Source organism: Schistocerca gregaria, chromosome 8 (assembly GCF_023897955.1).
Source record: "Schistocerca gregaria isolate iqSchGreg1 chromosome 8, iqSchGreg1.2, whole genome shotgun sequence".
NCBI lineage: Eukaryota > Metazoa > Arthropoda > Insecta > Orthoptera > Acrididae > Schistocerca > Schistocerca gregaria.
In genome coordinates this window covers 134,339,472-134,358,205 of record NC_064927.1, presented here as the reverse complement: position 1 = coordinate 134,358,205, position 18,734 = coordinate 134,339,472, and the positions used below count along the sequence as shown (strand labels likewise).

The 18,734-nt window shown below is 37.0% G+C and overlaps 1 protein-coding gene across 2 annotated transcripts in view; it reads right to left on the bottom strand.

The window, feature by feature from the left end:
• LOC126285323 (protein HIRA) overlaps positions 1–18,734 on the bottom strand; it is a 236,297-nt gene that overhangs the window by 167,984 nt on the left and 49,579 nt on the right. For both annotated transcript variants that reach the window (XM_049984625.1, XM_049984626.1), the window contains 2 exons: positions 10,811–10,990; positions 4,305–4,465 (listed from right to left, as the gene is read on the bottom strand). In XM_049984625.1, the coding sequence (XP_049840582.1) occupies positions 4,305–4,465; positions 10,811–10,990 (341 nt within the window). The remainder of the gene's footprint in view (positions 1–4,304; positions 4,466–10,810; positions 10,991–18,734) is intronic.

Here is an 18,734-nt window from a genome sequence, read left to right as displayed (position 1 = left end):
CTTTCTTTGGGATTGGAATTATTATATTCTTCTTGAAGTCTGGGGGTTTTTCGCCTGTCTCATACATCTTTCTCACCAGATAGTAGAGTTTTGTCAGGACTGGCTCTCCCAAGGCTGTCAATAGTTCTAATGGAATTTGTCTACTCCAGGGGCCTTGTTTCGACTCAGGTCTTTCAGTGCTCTGTCGACTCTTCACGCAGTATCGTATTTCCCATTTCATCTTCATCTACATTCTCTTCCATTTCCAGAATATTGTCCTCAAGAACATCGACCTTGTATAGAGCCTCTATATACTCCTTCCACCTTTCTGCTTTCCCTTCTTTGCTTAGAACTGGGTTTCCACCTGAGCTCTTGATATTCATGTAAGTGGTTTTCATTTCTCCAAAGATCTCTTAAATTTTCCGTAGGCAGTATCTATCCTACCACTAGTGATATGTGCCTCTACATCCTTATATTTGACCTCTAGCCATCCCTGCTTAGCCATTTTGCACTTCCTGTTTATCTCATTTTTGAGACGTTTGAATTCCTTTTTGCCTGCTTCATTTACTGCATTTTTATATTTTCTCCTTTCATCAGTTAAATTCAATATTTCTTCTGTTACCCAAGGATTTCTACTAGCCCTCATCTTTTTACCTACTTGATCCTCTGCTGCCTTCACAACTTCATCCCTCAGAGCTACCCATTATTCTTCTTCTACTGTATTTCTTTTCCCCATTCCTGTCAGCTGTTCCCTTATGCTCTCCCCGAAACTCTGTACAACCTCTTGTTTATAGTCAGTTTATCCAGGTCCCATCTCCTTAAATTCTCACCTTTTTGCAATTTCTTCAGTTTTAATCTACAGTTAGTAACCAATAGACTGTGGTCAGAGTCCACATCTGCCCCTGGAAATGTCTTACAAGTTAAAATCTTGTTTCCGAATCTCTGTCTTACTATCTAACTGAATTTCTGTCTTACTATTATATACTCTATCTTAGACCTCCCAGTATCTCCAGGCTTCTTTCATGTATACAACGTTCTTTCACGATTCTTGAACCATGTGTTAGCTATGATTTAGTTATGCTCTGTGCAAAATTCTACCAGGATGCTTCCTCTTTCATTCCTTACTCCCATTCCATATTCACCTACTATGTTTCCTTCTCTTCCTTTTTCTACTATCGAGTTCCAGGCACCCACGACTATTAAATTTTCATCTCCCTTCACTATCTGAATAATTTCTTTTATCTCATGATACATTTCACCACTTTCTTTGTCATCTGCAGAGCTAGTTGGTATATAAACTTGTATTACTGTGGTAGGCTTCGTATCTATCTTGGCCACAGTAATGCGTTCACTATGCTGTTTGCAGTAGCTTACCAACATTTCTATTATGCTATACATTATTAAACCTACTCCTACATTACGCCTATTTGATTATGTATTTATAACCCTGTATTCACCTGACCAGAAGTCTTCTTCCTTCTGCCAGCAAACTTCACTAATTCCCACTATATCTAACTTTAACCTTTCCATTTCCCTTTTTAAATTTTCTAACCTACCTGCACAGAATGCCAGTTTTCTTTCTTCTTCAGGTATTATATGTAGAATTTTCATTGCATGATAAAATTAGTTATATTATGGTTTTCTGTTTTCAATTGGGCAAAAAAAGTGGAAGGATTTGTGTCTCTATTGCTGGACTGCTCTCAATATACAGAAAATTTCATCCTGCCTGGCTTATATAGAATTTTTTACAATCATTACAAGTGATTTTATATTAATGCTGACATAAAACTAACACAAAAAACACCAAGAAGATGGAAAACCACATACATACATACGAAAGACATCAGACAAATTAAATTCATTACTAAATTCTTAATATAAAATGTCAAGTTACTTCGAATTTATTATTTTAACAGAAACTTAAAATCCCAAGTACACTCAGGCAAGTTAACAAGAGGGCTATGAAAATATAAGACTCTGCTTATATCTCTTTCAGCACAATAGTTTGATGTTCAACCACTAGAGAGCACCCGGTACTACATTAGTAGCCTGGCTGTCCTGTTTTGGTTGATGTGGTTGCTATTAGATATCATCTTTACTGTGTGCAGCTTAGGATATTTGACAACAAAATTTGCACTTTCTCCTGTATTGTTGTTTAAGCAATGCTTTCAAAAAGTATTTGCAAGCCTGAATTTGACACTGAGTTTAGCAGCTCAGAAAGTGAAGAAGAATATGATATTACTTCATTAGAGACTGAAAGTGATGACAGTTGGTCAGCAGGGTGATAAGTGCTCACCAGTGGTATGACATCAAACACATCCACTGTGCTCCATCCAACTCCTCCAATGTTTATGTTCACAGAAAACATTCTGAAATACATGGTTAGATTTCACAACTATACAAAAACTAAAAAATGCATTCAAGTTTCACTATATTTTAGTCAAAGTTCAGTGCCCAAATATACATGGAATTTTATTATTGGTTATTTTCAAAACTTTGTAACTCGTTATTTTGAGCTTTCTAAGTTGTCTTCATATGTCTATCAGTGCTGCCATTCATTACAGGATATTTTCGTTAATAAAAAAAAATCATTTTTTGGAACATAATTTTTTCAAACATTTGTTAAGTTATGGTGTTAAAAAATACTACAGTGAGATAACATAAAAACACAAATCCAGGCCAATAAAACAAAAACACCAACACACAAGTATCCAGGACTATATAAAATCAATTTTAATGATAGTAAAAATTCTAGGTTAACCAAACAGAATGAAATTTTCTGATCAGATATCGAGAACACACCTGAAAGAATGACACAAATCTCTCAAAATTTTTCTGCCATATGAAAACAGAAACCAAAAACATAAAGCAGTCTGAGCACACAATGAAAATCCTACATATAATACCTAAAGGCCCAATAATGACCATTTTAGAAGGAACAAAAATAGACACTACATATACAAAAATGCCCAGACAAGATCCTAAACGAACTGACTTAACTCAAGCATAAAAATTTTATTGAAAATTTTGTCAAAATTTTAGGACGTGGTAAAAAAAACATGATATGCAAAGAATACTCATACAGACTTATACAAAGAATATATAACCACCACATAACTGTACCAATAAAAAAATTAATATGTAACGATACAATATAATTGGATCACGTGAAGTGAAGCTGTCAAAAATTAATAAAAAATGGAAATTTTAACTACAATCACTCAACAATAACATCTTCTGTCGAGAAAAGAATATATATACACACACAAAAGTGATGTGACTTACCAAACAAAAGCGCTGGCAGATCGATAGACACACAAACAAACACAAACATACACACAAAATTCAAGTTTTCGCAACCAACGGTTGCTTTTTCAGGAAAGGGGGAAGGATAGGGAAAGACGAAGAAGCAACCATTGGTTGCAAAAGCTTGAATTTTGTGTGTATGTTTGTGTGTCTATCGACTTGCCAACACTTTTGTTTGGTAAGTCATATATAACTCAAGTTGCACAACGTATACAATAAGCAGCAAAATTTGACAGCCACAATGTCAATGATGAGATATGAAAGTAAGTATTCGACACACTGTTACTAAACCAATCAGATATATAACATAAAAATTGTATATATTAATAGCACATTTTAACTGCAGATCACCTGCAGCCAAAATAAACTTATCACCTAACAACACAACTCTACAATAAAGCTTCAGAAAATAGCAGCAGTATCCTGAAATAATATACATAAAATGTGTCTACTTTATTTATTTATTTACTCCAAGAGTAAGGGTTTGAATATATTCTTGTATTCCTAGTGTACATTTTATGTATCAGATAACACTGAGATGATCAAATTCAATTAACAATGTTCCTAAGCCTTGCCGGCAATGCTGTTGCAATATGCAACAGTACAGTTACATTTGACCTTATTTCATTCAAATGGCATACACTCATTACCTCAAACACAGCACCCCATTTCAAATTCCTGTGTCAGTTACATAAACAAAGGGAAAGAAAATATGCCAACCAACAAACAGATTATTCAGAAAGCCACAGTGAAACAATCAACAGGTTTTGAAATCTGGCTCCATCCTAAAATGATACCTTCTGATTTGATAGAGTTAAAAATTGAATTCCTAGTAGGAGTTTCTTGGACACACTTATGATCTAGTACTGTTAATGTTCTACGGGGTGCAGTATTTCTACAATGTAATTACTTAAATAAGGACACCAGTACGTTACCAGCCATTGAAGTCAATATTCATATTAACATGAAAATTCGTAGAATAATATTTGTGCAAAATTATAATTTTAAGAAATAAAAACCTCTTCAAATGGTTCAGTGATGACTGAATCCTCTTTCCAGTCTGCTGTTCTCCAAACCCTCAATGTCTTGTCATCAGATTGTGAAGCCATATATTTGCCTACAGGATCCCATGCAACACCCTTCACTAGTCCAGAATGACCTTTCAGTACTGCTACCATTTCTGTAAGAAGACGAAAACTGAGGACTTAATTCATGAAAATATTCTATGCATTCTCTTATTCCTAATATAAGCTGATGAAGAAACTGCCTTGCTTTAAGTATCATTATCACAGGCAAGAAACTGTTAATCACCACAATTGTGTATCTATTGTTATCTATACCTTAAAAAAAAAGACAGACAGAAAATACAAAAAAAAAAAACTATAATAGGCTGTAGGAGTGTGTACTGTAATGGACTGAGACTCAAATATTGAAGTATATGATACATATGTTTACGAATCATCTTGATGTATGATATTTAATATATTACTCGATACACTGTATCTTTTATCACATTATCTTACATTTAAACCTAAGTGAAATTATTCCACAGTTATTATTCTTTATTTGATACTATCTGTGATTACTAAATGTCTTAAAAATGACAAGTAAGTAATTCTAGTTTATTTACAAAAATACGATACTTGACAACGTATGAGTGGCCAAGTAAGTGGTCCCGACAGTCGGGATACCAGTTACTTTGGAATAAGGCTGGGCATCTCGAACATATTCTGAGTCGTGGTCACCTTTGTCCTCATACGGCAAAGACTACCAAATCCACTGGTTAGTCCCTCAACCGTTAGGGGTAAAACTCAATGGGGCTCGGGGCAAGTAAAGCTAGCAACCTGCTTTTCCGATACTTCAAATATGATGCTGGCAACAATCAGAGCAAAACGCCTCGGACCTTTGGAGGTGACGAAGCCCCACCTCTAACTGACAAACCAGGGACTCCTAAGATACGACTTGGCAAACAAATGGTAATGGGTTGGAGAGCTATTAATATCAATGGGGGCTATCCTGGGAAGAAGGTAGAGCTGGCAGAGGCTGCAAGTAAGATGGGGCTGGACGTTTTAGCTGTTAGTGACATTCGGGTAAGGGGTGGGAAAGAAGAGGAAGTGGGAGAATACAAAGTCTACCTGTCAGGAGTCAAAACAGGAATAGCACAATGTGGTGCAGGGATTTCATCAGGAAAGAAATGGAACCCAGCGTAGTTGCACTAAGGTATGTAAACGAACGACTGATGTGGATAGATTTGACAGTGTCTAGCAAGAAAATTAGGATTGTGTCAGAATATTCGCATTGTGAAGAGACAGATCAAGGTAAGATGGATAGTTTTTATGAGGCACTCAGTGATGTAGTTGTTAGAGTAAAGGACAAGGACAGTGTTCTGCTCATGGGTGATTTTAATGCCAGGATTGGAAATCGGGCAGAAGGGTATGAAAAGGTCATGGGTAAATTTGGAGAGGATATGGAGGCCAACAGGAACAGGAAACAACTCTTGGATTTCTGTGCCAGTATGGGCTTAGTAATCACAAATTCCTTTGTTAAACATAAGAACATTCACCGGTATACTTGGGAAGGCAGGGGAACCAGATCAGTCATTGACTATATAATAACAGATCAGGAATTCAGGAAGGCTGTGAGGGACACACGTGTATTCAGGGGATTCTTTGATGACACTGATCATTATTTAATCTGCAGTGAAATTGGGATTGTGAGGCCGAAAGTGCAGGAGGTCAGGTCCATATGTAGGTGGATAAGAGTGGAGAAACTTCAGGATGAGGAAATCAGGCTCAAGTACATAACAGCGATCTCAGAAAGGTACCAGTTAGTTGAATGTAGTCAATTACAGTCACTGGAAAAGGAATGGACAAGGTACAGGGACACAGTACTAGAAGTGGCTAAAGAATGTCTTGGAACAGTAGTGTGTAAAAGTAGGATGAAGCAAACAGCTTGGTGGAATGACACAGTCAAGGCAGCCTGTAAAAGGAAAAAGAAGCCGTATCAAAAATGGCTACATACTAGAACTCAGGTAGACAGAGAAAGTTATGTTGAAGACAGAAACAAAGCCAAACAGATAATTGCAGCATCCAAGAAGAAATCTTGGGAAGACTTTGGAAACAGGTTGGAGACTATGGGTCAAGCTGCCGGAAAACCATTCTGGAGTGTAATTAGCAGTCTTCGAAAGGGAGGTAAGAAGGAAATGACAAGTATTTTGCACAGGTCAGGAAAACTGCTGGTGAATCCTGTGGATGCCTTGGGTAGATGGAGGGAATATTTTGAAGAGATGCTCAATGTAGGTGAAACTACGATCAGCAATGTTTCAGATTTCGAGGTAGAATGGGATAAGAATGACGATGGAAACAAAATCACATTTGAGGAAGTGGAGAAAATGGTCAATAGATTGCAGTGCAATAAAGCAGCTGGGGTGGATGAAATTAAGTCGGAACTCATCAAATACAGTGGAACGTCGGGTCTTAAATGGCTACACAGGATAATTGAAATGGCCTGGGAGTCGGGACAGGTTCCGTCAGACTGGACAAAAGCAGTAATCACACCAATCTTTAAACATGGAAACAGAAAAGATTGTAGCAACTACAGAGGTATCTCGTTGTGGGTAAAATCTTCTCAGGTATTATTGAAAGGAAAGTGCGAGTATTAGTTGAGGACCAATTGGATGAAAATCAGTGTGGGTTTAGGCCTCTTAGAGGTTGTCAGGACCAGATCTTTAGCTTACGGCAAATAGTGGAGAAGTGTTATGAGTGGAACAGGGAATTGTATCTATGCTTTATAGATCTAGAAAAGGCATATGACCGGGTTCCTAAGAGGAAGTTATTGTCTGTTCTACGCGATTATGGAATAGGAGGCAAACTTTTGCAAGCAATTAAAGGTCTTTACCTGGATAGTCAGGCAGCAGTTAGAGTTCACAGTAAATTGAGTTCATGGTTCAGAGTAGTTTCAGGGGTAAGACAAGGCTGCAACCTGTCTCCACTGTTGTTCATATTATTTATGGATCATATGTTGATAAGCAGTCTTGCATATGCGGATGACTTAGTTGTGATGGCAGATTCGATTGAAAGTTTGCAAAGTAATATTTCAGAGCTAGATCAGAAATGTAAGGACTATGGTATGAAGATTAGCATCTCCAAAACGAAAGTAATGTCAGTGGGAAAGAAATATAAACGGATTGAGTGCCAAATAGGAGGAACAAAGTTAGAACAGGTGGACAGTTTCAAGTACTTAGGATGCATATTCTCACAGGATGGCAACATAGTGAAAGAACTGGAAGTGAGGTGTAGCAAAGCCAATGCAGTGAGCGCTCAGCTACGATCTACTCTCTTCTGCAAGAAGGAAGTCAGTACTAAGAAAGTTATCTGTGCACCGTTCAATCTTTCGACCAACCTTGTTGTATGGGAGTGAAAGCTGGGTGGATTCAGGTTACCTTATCAACAAGGTTGAGGTTACGGATATGAAAGTAGCTAGGATGATTGCAGGTACTAGTAGATGGGAACAATGGCAGGAGGCTGTCCACAATGAGGAAATCAAAGGAAAACTGGGAATGAACTCCATAGATGGAGCAGTCAGTGCGAACAGGCTTAGATGGTGGGGTCATGTTACACGCATGGGAGAAGCAAGATTACCCAAGAGACTCATGGGTTCAGCAGTAGAGGGTAGGAGGAGTCGGGGCAGACCAAGGAGAAGGTACCTGGATTCGGTTAAGAATGATTTTGAAGTAATAGGTTTAATATCAGAAGAGGCATCAATGTTAGCACTGAATAGGGGATCATGGAGGAATTTTATAAGGTGGCTATGCTTCAGACTGAACACTGAAAGGCATAATCAGTCTTAAATGATGATGATGATTTGAATTTTCATGCATGTATCTTCCTGTTTTGATAGGATGGTAGCTCCTAATCCAGAATGATGAATTTTCACTTGGATAATCCAATTTTGTAAAATTAACAAAAATAAAGTCCCAGAAAAAAACACTTAGTAATGTCCAGTCTGATTACTGAAACTGTATAGTGTTCTTTAGATAATGACCTTTAACACAGCTCATAAAATAATTAGGGGCAGAAAAAAATTTGGCTACAGCATTGAAGCCTCTGTAAATGAGAGTAATTCAAATAATTAAGCACCTTGACAGTAATTTCATAAAGAGATTTATTTCATTAAAGTTTGCACAGAAAATCAAAAATTTTTCCTTCTTTTTGCAAAGCCTAATGTCGCACCAGAATATTTGCAAATACGTAATTTTCATTTTAAGGCAATTAAAGTAACTGTTTTAATAAAACTCTTGTAAGCTTGTGTTTGTTACATTAATATACATACTAAAGTAGCTGTATCACCACAGTTAGTTAGTGATTGTTGAAGATATACGATGGCAGTAGTTGTATGAAGTTATGCTGAATATATTGTATGTTGAAATATCTTTGAGGAAACGACTAGATGCCAAACTTGAGCTCCTACAACTGTTAGCATACAAAAATTTATGTAATATTGAACGTACAACAGCAAATTATAGACAATTTTAAAATGTTGCTGAAAATAATATTATTGTTTAAACCTGTGGGAAGCTGCTAAAAAATGATCGGTTGTTGTAGGGATGTTGTGAGGTTGACATGGTATTAGAAGGTGGAAAGGGTAACATGAGGTTAAAGTGAAAATAAAAACAAAGATTCCAAGACTTACCAAGCGGGAAAGTGCCGGCAGACAGGCACAATCAACAAAACACACAAACACACACACAGAATTACTAGCTTTCACAACCAATGGTTGCTTCTTCAGGAAAGAGGGAAGGAGAGGGAAAGACGAAAGGATGTGGGTTTTAAGGGAGAGGGTAAGGAGTCATTCCAATCCCGGGAGCGGAAAGACTTCCCTTAGGGGGAAAAAAGGACAGGTGTACACTCGCACACACACATATCCATCCGCACATACACAGACACAAGCAGACATGGCCTTTAAATATGTCCCTCTTTCCTGACAAAGCAGCCGCCGATTGCCAAAGCTCGAAATTTTGTGTGTGTGTGTTATTTTATTGTGCCTGTCTACTGGCGCTTTCCCGCTTGGTAAGTCTTGGAATCTTTGTTTTTAATATATATATAAATTGACATACGTCCCTACAACATCAGGACATGTACTGATAAAGGCAATAAGCTGAAATAAGCTAATATACTAAAGTAAAATATTAAGCAGCACATTGTTTTCCAGTTCTCTGCATAATACTGTATGAAGATGGCTGTAAAATCAAGATTTGAAATTGGATTAATCTGCAAAAGCAAATCAAAGTTTGTTAAAATTTGTTAATTTGTCTGCTGGGCTGGAAAGAAATAAGTGGGAAGTCATACACAAATGTTGTAAGGCTGTTATTTATGTCTAAGAACACAGGACCCCTTTATTCAACAACAAAGGGGAGAATTCACATTATAGTGAAGATGCTGAGTTGCAGATAGGCACAACGAAAAGACTCTCTGGAAGTGAGCCTTCATCAGAAATAAATAAAACACACACACACACACATGAATATAGAGACTGTTGTCAGGTGTTTGTGTGTGTGTGTGTGTGTGTGTATTCTGATGAAAGCTTAGTTGGCTGAAAGTTCACTTCCTGACAGTCTTTTTGTTGTGCCTACTTGCGAGTCAGCATTTCTGCTACACTGTGAGTAGAGCAAATATACTTTTCATGTTATCGATAGATTCCATTCAGGATTTCCCATTGTTTGAATTCACATTATCTTATTCTCACTATTATCCAATAAAATACTGACTCTAGATAATATGTACTGCATTAGAGTTCCTACTAATTCATCGGCAAAATAAATAAAAGTCAAATAATAACTTCTTATTTAAAAAAGCAGAGTGTAATGTTAAGAGTACCTGTGGCATTATCAATACAAGATATTGCTTATTTTTAAATAACACAATCAAATAAATTGTCTACTGAATATGCGATAATGTGCTGAAACACGTACAGGTGCAGAAAAAATAAATTAATTATGTCTTACAGAAGGCAGAACTGAGGTACAACTTTTTAACGATTAATTTCCACTATCTCCAAGACATATGCCTTTAATATTTATTCTTCACAAGCAAAAATTATTTTCTGTTGCTCATGATATGATCAGGTTTTCATCTGTTTTAACATGCCAAACTTTTCAGAACATATATTTGTAGGACCGAATCTCATCTGAGCACTACCTTATAAACAAGAAATTGCCTATCATCTGATAATTGTGTGCTTCTGTAATGCTACAAAAATCTGCATATTATTCAACATTCTAAGATTATTTGTTTGTGAACTACTTTTAATTCAGGAGACTGGATTTATTAAAACAAAAAACAACCTTAATAAAAGGAACTCCTCTAAGTTGGTTTATTTTCATCTAATTTGTTTTCCAAAAGTCTATGAGGTACCTTTACACACATTTACCACAAACAATAGTTCAAGTAGTTGCCTATTTATGAAGCAATGGACTGCTTTGTGTTTCAAAACTTTATGTATGAAATGTATAAATCGTTGTTATTACCTGGCATCTTAAGAGCATTCCACACAATCACTGTGTTGTCAACAGAACAAGATGCAAGCCATGCATCATGTGGAGACCATGCCATATCCAGGACATCACCATTATGTCCACGCAAAGTCATGCAGCAACGCCAACTCTCGACATTTACTTTCCCAACACTTCCAAAAACATTTGTTGCACCTGCAATGTTACAATGCTTTCTGAAGAAAAGTTATGTATGATATAGGGAAATCCAAATACTGTAAAAGGTGACTAACAAGAGTCCCACAAAAGAATTACAACACACATATCAAATAGGGTTGGAACTACAAGACACAGAGTGAATATCTAAAACAATGGAAAATCCAGGATGAAATAAAGAAAACATTATATAAAGGATATATTTCATCTTACCATATAATAGAAATGTTGAGCCGCAACAAAAGACTGCTAAACAAGTAAGCTTTCGACTAACAAGCTTTCTTCTGAATTAGAAAACACACACACACACACACACACACACACACAGCACACAGCACACACACATTCACGCAAATGCAACTCTTCATACAGTTTTACCTTAGCAGCCAGAGACAGTGGACAGTGGTCACGTGTGGAGTTGCATGAATACGTGTGTGTGCTTTTTGTATAATTCAGGAGAAGGCTTTTTGGCTGAGGTGAAAGCTCACTTATTTAGCAGTTTTTTTGTTGTGTGTGTCCAACAGTGAATATATAGATGCACAGAGGGGGAGAAAAACAACATGATAGTCATTTCTGAGCAGGGGGGACTTAAATTCTACAAAATTTCTCAAATAATCGAAGGTCAGAACTGCGCAGCATTGTTAGGCATATCCAAGCACCATCACTTAACAGGATGTCATTTTATGGATATAGTTCCACAACAATTCACTTCCAAGCTACAGTTATTTTGAAAATTGTATAGATGTAAGTTAACATGAACCATGGACCTTGTGCATTGGTGGAGAGGCTTGCATGCCTTAGTGATACGGATAGCCACACCATAGGTGCAACCATAATGGAGGGATATCGGTTGAGAGGCCAGACAAACATGTGGTTCCTGAAGAGGGGCAGCAGCATTTTTAGTAGTTTCAGGGGCAACAGTCTGGATGATTGACTGATCTGGCCTTGTAACATTATTCAAAATGGCTGAAAGCAAGAGGAAACTACAGGGTTATTTTGCCATGGTCATGCAGCCCTACTGTATGGTTAAATCATGATGACATCCTCTTGAAGGTATATAAAATGATGGCTTCGTAACAGAGAGGCAGTCCGGATGATTGACTAATCTGGCCTTGTAACACTAACCAACACGCCCTTGCTGTGCTGGTATTGTGAACAGCTGAAAGCAAGGGGAAAACTACAGCTGTAATTTTTCCAGAGCGCATACAGCTTTACTGTATGGTTAAATGATGATGGCGTCCTCGTGGGTACAATGTTCCAGAGGTAAAATAGTCCCCCATACGGATCCCCGGGCAGTGACTACTTAGGAGGACATCATTATCTGGTGACACAAAACTGGTGTTCTATGGATCAGAGTGTGGAATGTCAGATTCCTTTATTGGGTAAGTAGATTAGAATATTTAAAAAGGGAAATGGATAGGTTAAAGCTAGATATAGTGGGAATTAGTGAAGTTCAGTGGCAGGAGGAACAAGACTTTTGGTCAGGTGAATACAGGGTTATAAATACAAAATCAAATATGGGTTATGCAGGAGTAGCTAAAATAATGAATAAAAAATAGGAATATGGATAAGCTATGATGAACAGTATACTGAAGGTATTATTGTAGCCAAGATAGATACAAAGCACACACCCACTACAGTAGTACAAGATTAATATGCCAACTAGCTCTGCACATGAGGGCGACATAGACGAAATGTATGATGAGATAAAAGAAATTAATCAGATAGTTAATGGAGATGAAAATTTAATAGTCATGGGGGACTAGAATTCGATAGTAGGAAATGGAAGAGAAGGAAAAGTAGTTGGTGAATATGGACTGAGAGAAAGAAATGAAAGAGGAAGCCACCTGGTAGAAGATTGCACAGAGCATAATTTAATCACCGCTAACACTTGGATTAAGATTCGTGAAATAAGGTTCTATATGTGGAAGAGACCTGGAGACACTGGAAGGTTCCAGATTAATTACATTATGATAAGACAGAGATTTCAGAACCAAGTTTTAAATAGTAAGACATTTCAGGTGCAGATGTGGATTCTTACTACAATTTATTTATTATGAATTGCAGATTAAAACTGAAGAAACAACAAACTAGAATGTTTCAAAGGGAGCATTAGAGAATGACTGACAAGAACAGGGGAAAGGGGTACAGTAGAAGAAGAATGGGTAGCTTTGAGAGATGAAACAGTGAATGCAGCAGAGGATCAAGTAAGTAAAAAGAGGAGCAATAGTAAAAATCCTTGGGTAACACAAGAGAGATTGAATTTAATCGATGACAGAAGAAAATATATTATGGCTCATAACATACATGATCAAAATCATTTGATTCAGGTACAGGAGACAATTCAAAGTTTGGTAAAATTTACCATAGACATAGAAAGTTGAAGTCTACATTTGTTGTTGTTGTGATCTTCAGTCCTGAGACTGGTTTGAAGCAGCTCTGCATGCTACTCTATCCTGCGCAAGCTCCCTCATCTCCCAGTACCTACTGCAAACTACATTCATCTGAATCGGCTTAGTGTATTCATCTCTTGGTCTCCCTCTACGATTTTTACCCTCCTCGCTGCCCTCCAATGCTAAATTTGTGATCCCTTGATGCCTCAGAACATAACCTACCAACCGATCCCTTCTTCTAGTGAAGTTGTGCCACAAACTTCTCTTCTCCCCAATTCTATTCAATAACACCTCATTAGTTATATGATCTACCCATCTAATGTTCGGCATTCTTCTGTAGCACCACATTTCGAAAGCTTCTATTTTCTTCTTGTCCACACTAGTTATCATCCATGTTTCACTCCCATACATGGCTACACTCCATACAAATACTTTCAGAAATGACTTCCTGACATTTAAATCTATACTCAGTGTTAACAAATTTCTCTTCTTCAGAAACACTTTCCTTGCCATTGCAGTCTACATTTTATATCCTCTCTACTTCGACCGTCATCAATTATTTTGCTCCCCAAATAGCAAAACCCTTTTACTACTTTAAGCGTCTCATTTCCTAATCTAATTCCCTCAGCATCACCCGACTTAATTCGACTACATTCCATAATACTAGTTTTGCTTTTGTTGATATTCATGTTATATACTCCTTTCAAGACACTGTCCATTGCATTCAACTGCTCTTCCAAGTCCTTTGCTGTCTCTGACAGAATTACAGTGTCATTGGCGAACCTCTAAGTTTTTATTTCTTCTCCATGGATTTTAATACCTACTCTGAATTTTTCTTTTATTTTCTTTACTGCTTGCTCAATATACAGATTGAATAACATTGGGGAAAGGATATAACCCTGTCTCACTCCCTTCCAAACCACTGCTTCCCTTTCATGCCCCCTACTCTTACAGCCTCCATCTTGTTTCTGTACACATTGTAAATAGGCTTTTGCTCCCTGTATTTTATCCCTGAAAGACAGTATTCCAGTCAACATTGTCAAAAGCTTTCTCTAAGTCTACAAATGCTAGAAACGTTTGCCTTTCTTTAATCTATTTTCTAAGATATGTTGTAAGGTCAATATTGCCTCATGTGTTCCAACATTTCTATGGAATCCAAACTGATCTTCCCTGAGGTTGGCTTCTGCCACTTTTTCCATTCATCTGTAAACAATTCGCGTTAGTATTTTGCAGCAGTGACTTATTAAACTGATAGTTCGGTAATTTTCACATCTGTCAACACCTGCTTTCTTTGGGACTGGGATTATTACATTCTTCTTGAAGACTGAGGGTATTTCACCTGTCTCACACATCTTGCTCACCAGATGGTAGAGTTTTGTCAGGACTGGCTCTCCCAAGGCGGTCAGTAGTTCTAATGGAATGTTGTCTACTCCCAGGGTCTTGTTTCGACTCAGGTCTTTCAGTGCTCTGTCAAACTCTTCACGCAGTAACATATCTCCCATTTAAATTTCATCTACATCCTCTTCCACTTCCATAATATTGTCCTCAAGTACATCGCCCTTGTACATACTCCATCTATCTGCTTTTCCTTCTTTGCTTATAACTGGGTTTCCATCTGAGCTCTTGATATTCATACAAGTGGCTCTCTTTTCTCCAATGGTCTCTTTTAATTTTCCTGTAGGCAGTATATTCATACAAGTGGCTCTCTTTTCTCCAATGGTCTCTTTTAATTTTCCTGTAGGCAGTATCTACCTTACCCCTAGTGAGATAAGCCTCTACATCCTTACATTTGTCCTCTAGCCATGCCTTCTTAGTCATTTTGCATTTCCTGTCGATCTCATTTTTGAGACGTTTGTATTCCTTTTTGCCTGCTTCATTTACTGCATTTTTATATTTTCTCCTTTCATCAATTAAATTCAATATTTCTTCTGTTACCCAAGGATTTCTACTAGCCCTCATCTTTTTACCTACTTGATCCTCTGCTGCCTTCACTACTTCATCCCTCAAAGCTACCCATTCTTCTTCTACTGTATTTCTTTCCCCCATTACTGTCAATTGTTCCTTTATGCTCTCACTGAAACTCTGTACAACCTCTTGTTCTTTCAGTTTATCCAGGTCCCATCTCCTTAAATTCCCACCTTTTTACAGTTTCTTCAGTTTTAATCTACAGGTCATAACCGATAGATTGTGGCCAGAGTCCACATCTGCCCCTGGAAATGTCTTACAATTTAAAACCTGGTTCCTAAATCTCCGTTTTACCATTGTATAATCTACCTGTTTCTAGTATCTCCAGGATTCTTCCACACATACAACATTCTTTTATGATTCTTGAACCAAGTGTTAGTTATGATTAAGTACTGCTTTGTGGAAAATTCTACCAGATGGCTTCCTCTTTCATTCTTTCCCCCAATAAATATTCACCTACTATGTTTCTTCTCTCCCTTTTCCTACTACCGAATTCCAGTCACCCATGACTATTAAATTTTCGTCTCCCTTCACTACCTGAATAATTTATTTTATCTTATCATACATTTCAACAATTTCTTCATCATCTGCAGAGCTAGTTGGCATATAAACTTGTACTACTGTAGTAGGTGTGGGCTTCATGTCTATCTTGGCCACACTAATGCGATCACTATGCTGTTTGTAGTAGCTTACCCACACTTCTATTTTTTTATTCATTATTAAACCTACTCCTACATTACCCCTATTTGATTTCGTATTTATAACCCTGTATTCACCTGACCAGAAGTCACGTTCTTCCTGCCACCGAACTTCACTAATTCCCACTATATCTAGCTTTAACCTATCCATTTCCCTTTTTAAATTTTCTAACCTTCCTGCCTGATTAAGTGATCTGACATTCCACACTTTGATCCGTAGAATGCCTGTTTTCTTTCTCCTGATAACGACATCCTCTTGAGTATTTCCCGCCCAGAGATCCGAATGGGGGACTATTTTACCTCCGGAATATTTTACCCAAGAGGATGCCATCATCATTTAACCATACAGTAAAGCTGCATGCCCTCGGGAAAAATTACGGCTATAGTTTCCCTTTGCTTTCAGCCGTTCGCAGTACCAGCACAGCAAGGCTGTTTTGGTTAGTGTTACAAGGCCAGATCAGTCAATCATCCATACTACAGCATCATAATAATAATACAATTTTGTGTTATATATACACAAGAGGCAGAGATGATAATAATAATAATAATAATAATAATAATAACAATAACAATAATAAAAATAACATCTAAAAAACTTACACTAAATTCCCCTAGCTCAAATTATCATGTCATCCTCTAAAAATTCTTCTATCAAATAGTGACATGTCTCCCCCAGAATCTAACGTACTCTTATTTTTAGGATCTCTGGCTTAACATTAAATATATTTTTGCCAATTAATTTGCTATTACTGTCATCCCCATATACTGTGGAGCCTGTTTCAATTTGTGTGTGGGAAGGATAAAATTATTTTTATTTCTTGTGTTGTGTATGTGGATAAATTGATTTTCCTCAAATAATTTTTACCTGCTATGTAGGAAGATAATAATTTAGTTAATGTATATGGAGGGTAGAGTTAGGATTTGCAGTTGTCCCAATAATGGGCGACAAGATTCTGTTTTCTGTATGGTACACATTTATCTCATAATTTTTTTCTGAAGGTTTAGTATACGAGATACTTTACTTGAACTTCCCCAGAAAATTACACCATACCTAATTACAGATTCAAAATAACTATGGTATGTGATTGTTCGTGTACTCATGTCAGTAGAATTTGCAAGTATCTGCATTGCAAATGCAAAACTGCTTAGTTTATTTGATAATGAGTCAATATGTGTGTTCCAGTTCAAGTTCTTTTCCACATTTAGTCCTAGAAATTTGACAGTGTCAACTTATTCTATAAGTTGATTATTGCATTGTATTTTAAGCTCTGCACATTTTGAGTGTTTGGTTTGGAAATGTACCATATGGGTTTTTGCAATGTTCAGTTTCAACCCATTTAACTGGAACCAGTTCTCTAGGGTATCCAGTGTGCTTACAATGAAGCTTGGAATTTTTCCTGCATCACCATCTTCAATTAAAACACAAGTATTGATGGCAAACAGAACTGATGGGGAATTGATATTTGTGAATAAGTCATTTACATAAAACAGGAACAAGATTTGACCCAAATTGGAGCCTTGAGGCACACCTTGTGATACAGAACTCCGCTTTGAAAAATAATTCACCACATTTGAAGTGATAGTTACCCTTTGTTTTCTGTTCTGCAAGTACAATGTAAGCCATTCGAGAGTATTGCCCTGAAACCCATATTTATCTAATTTCTAGATAAGCAAGGCATGTTTTATAGAGTTGAAAGCTTTAGTAAGATCACAGAAAATACCAGCAACTTTACTCCTCTGGTCCAGTGCTTTGCATATCTTTTCAACAAAGTTATTTGCTGTATCGAAGGTGTTTTTTCCTGGTTGGAATCCAACTTGATTATTTATAATAATATCATTTTGCACAATAAAATTTTGTATCTGGTTTGCAGCTACTCTCTCAAACACTTTCGACAAGATTGGAAGAATAGAAATAGGATGATAGTTTCCCATGTCTTCCCTCGACCCTTTCTTGAACAGAAATCTGACTTCGGCATACTTCAACACATCAGGAAAGCATCCCTGTTGAAAAGATTGATTAATTATTTTAGTTAGTGGAGGTGCTATTATGTGATAAACAGCTTTAATCACTTTAGTCAGTATCCCATTCCACCTAGCTGAGTTTTTATTTTTTAATCATAATATAATATTTTGTACATGCTTTATTGAGACTTTTTTAAAATCTGTGACATACTCAGCTCCTTGCTGGAATCCAAAGGGGTTTACTTTACTCTGATTCTCTACTATATCGACATCTAGCTTTGCCACATTTATAAAGAATTCATTTAAACACTCGAATATTTGAGCTGGGTTTACAATAAGGCTATCATTTACTTTAAGAAAGCAGCTGTTGACAGGTGTGAAAATTACCAAACTATCAGTTTAATAAGTCACGGCTGCAAAATACTAACATGAATCCTTTACAGAAGAATGGAAAAACACCTCAGGGGAGATCAGTTTGGATTCCATAGAAATGTAGAGATGCGAGGCAATATGACTTTACGAGTTCTAATAGAAGACAGGTTAAGGAAAGGCAAACCTACATTTATAGTATTTGTAGACTTAAAGAAAGCTTTTGAGAATGTTGACTGGAATACTCTTTTCAAATCTAAAGGTGGCAGGGGTAAAATACAGGGAGAGAATTTGTACAGAAACCAGATGACAGTCATAAGAGTTGAGGGGCACGAAAGGGAAGCAGTGGTTGAGAAG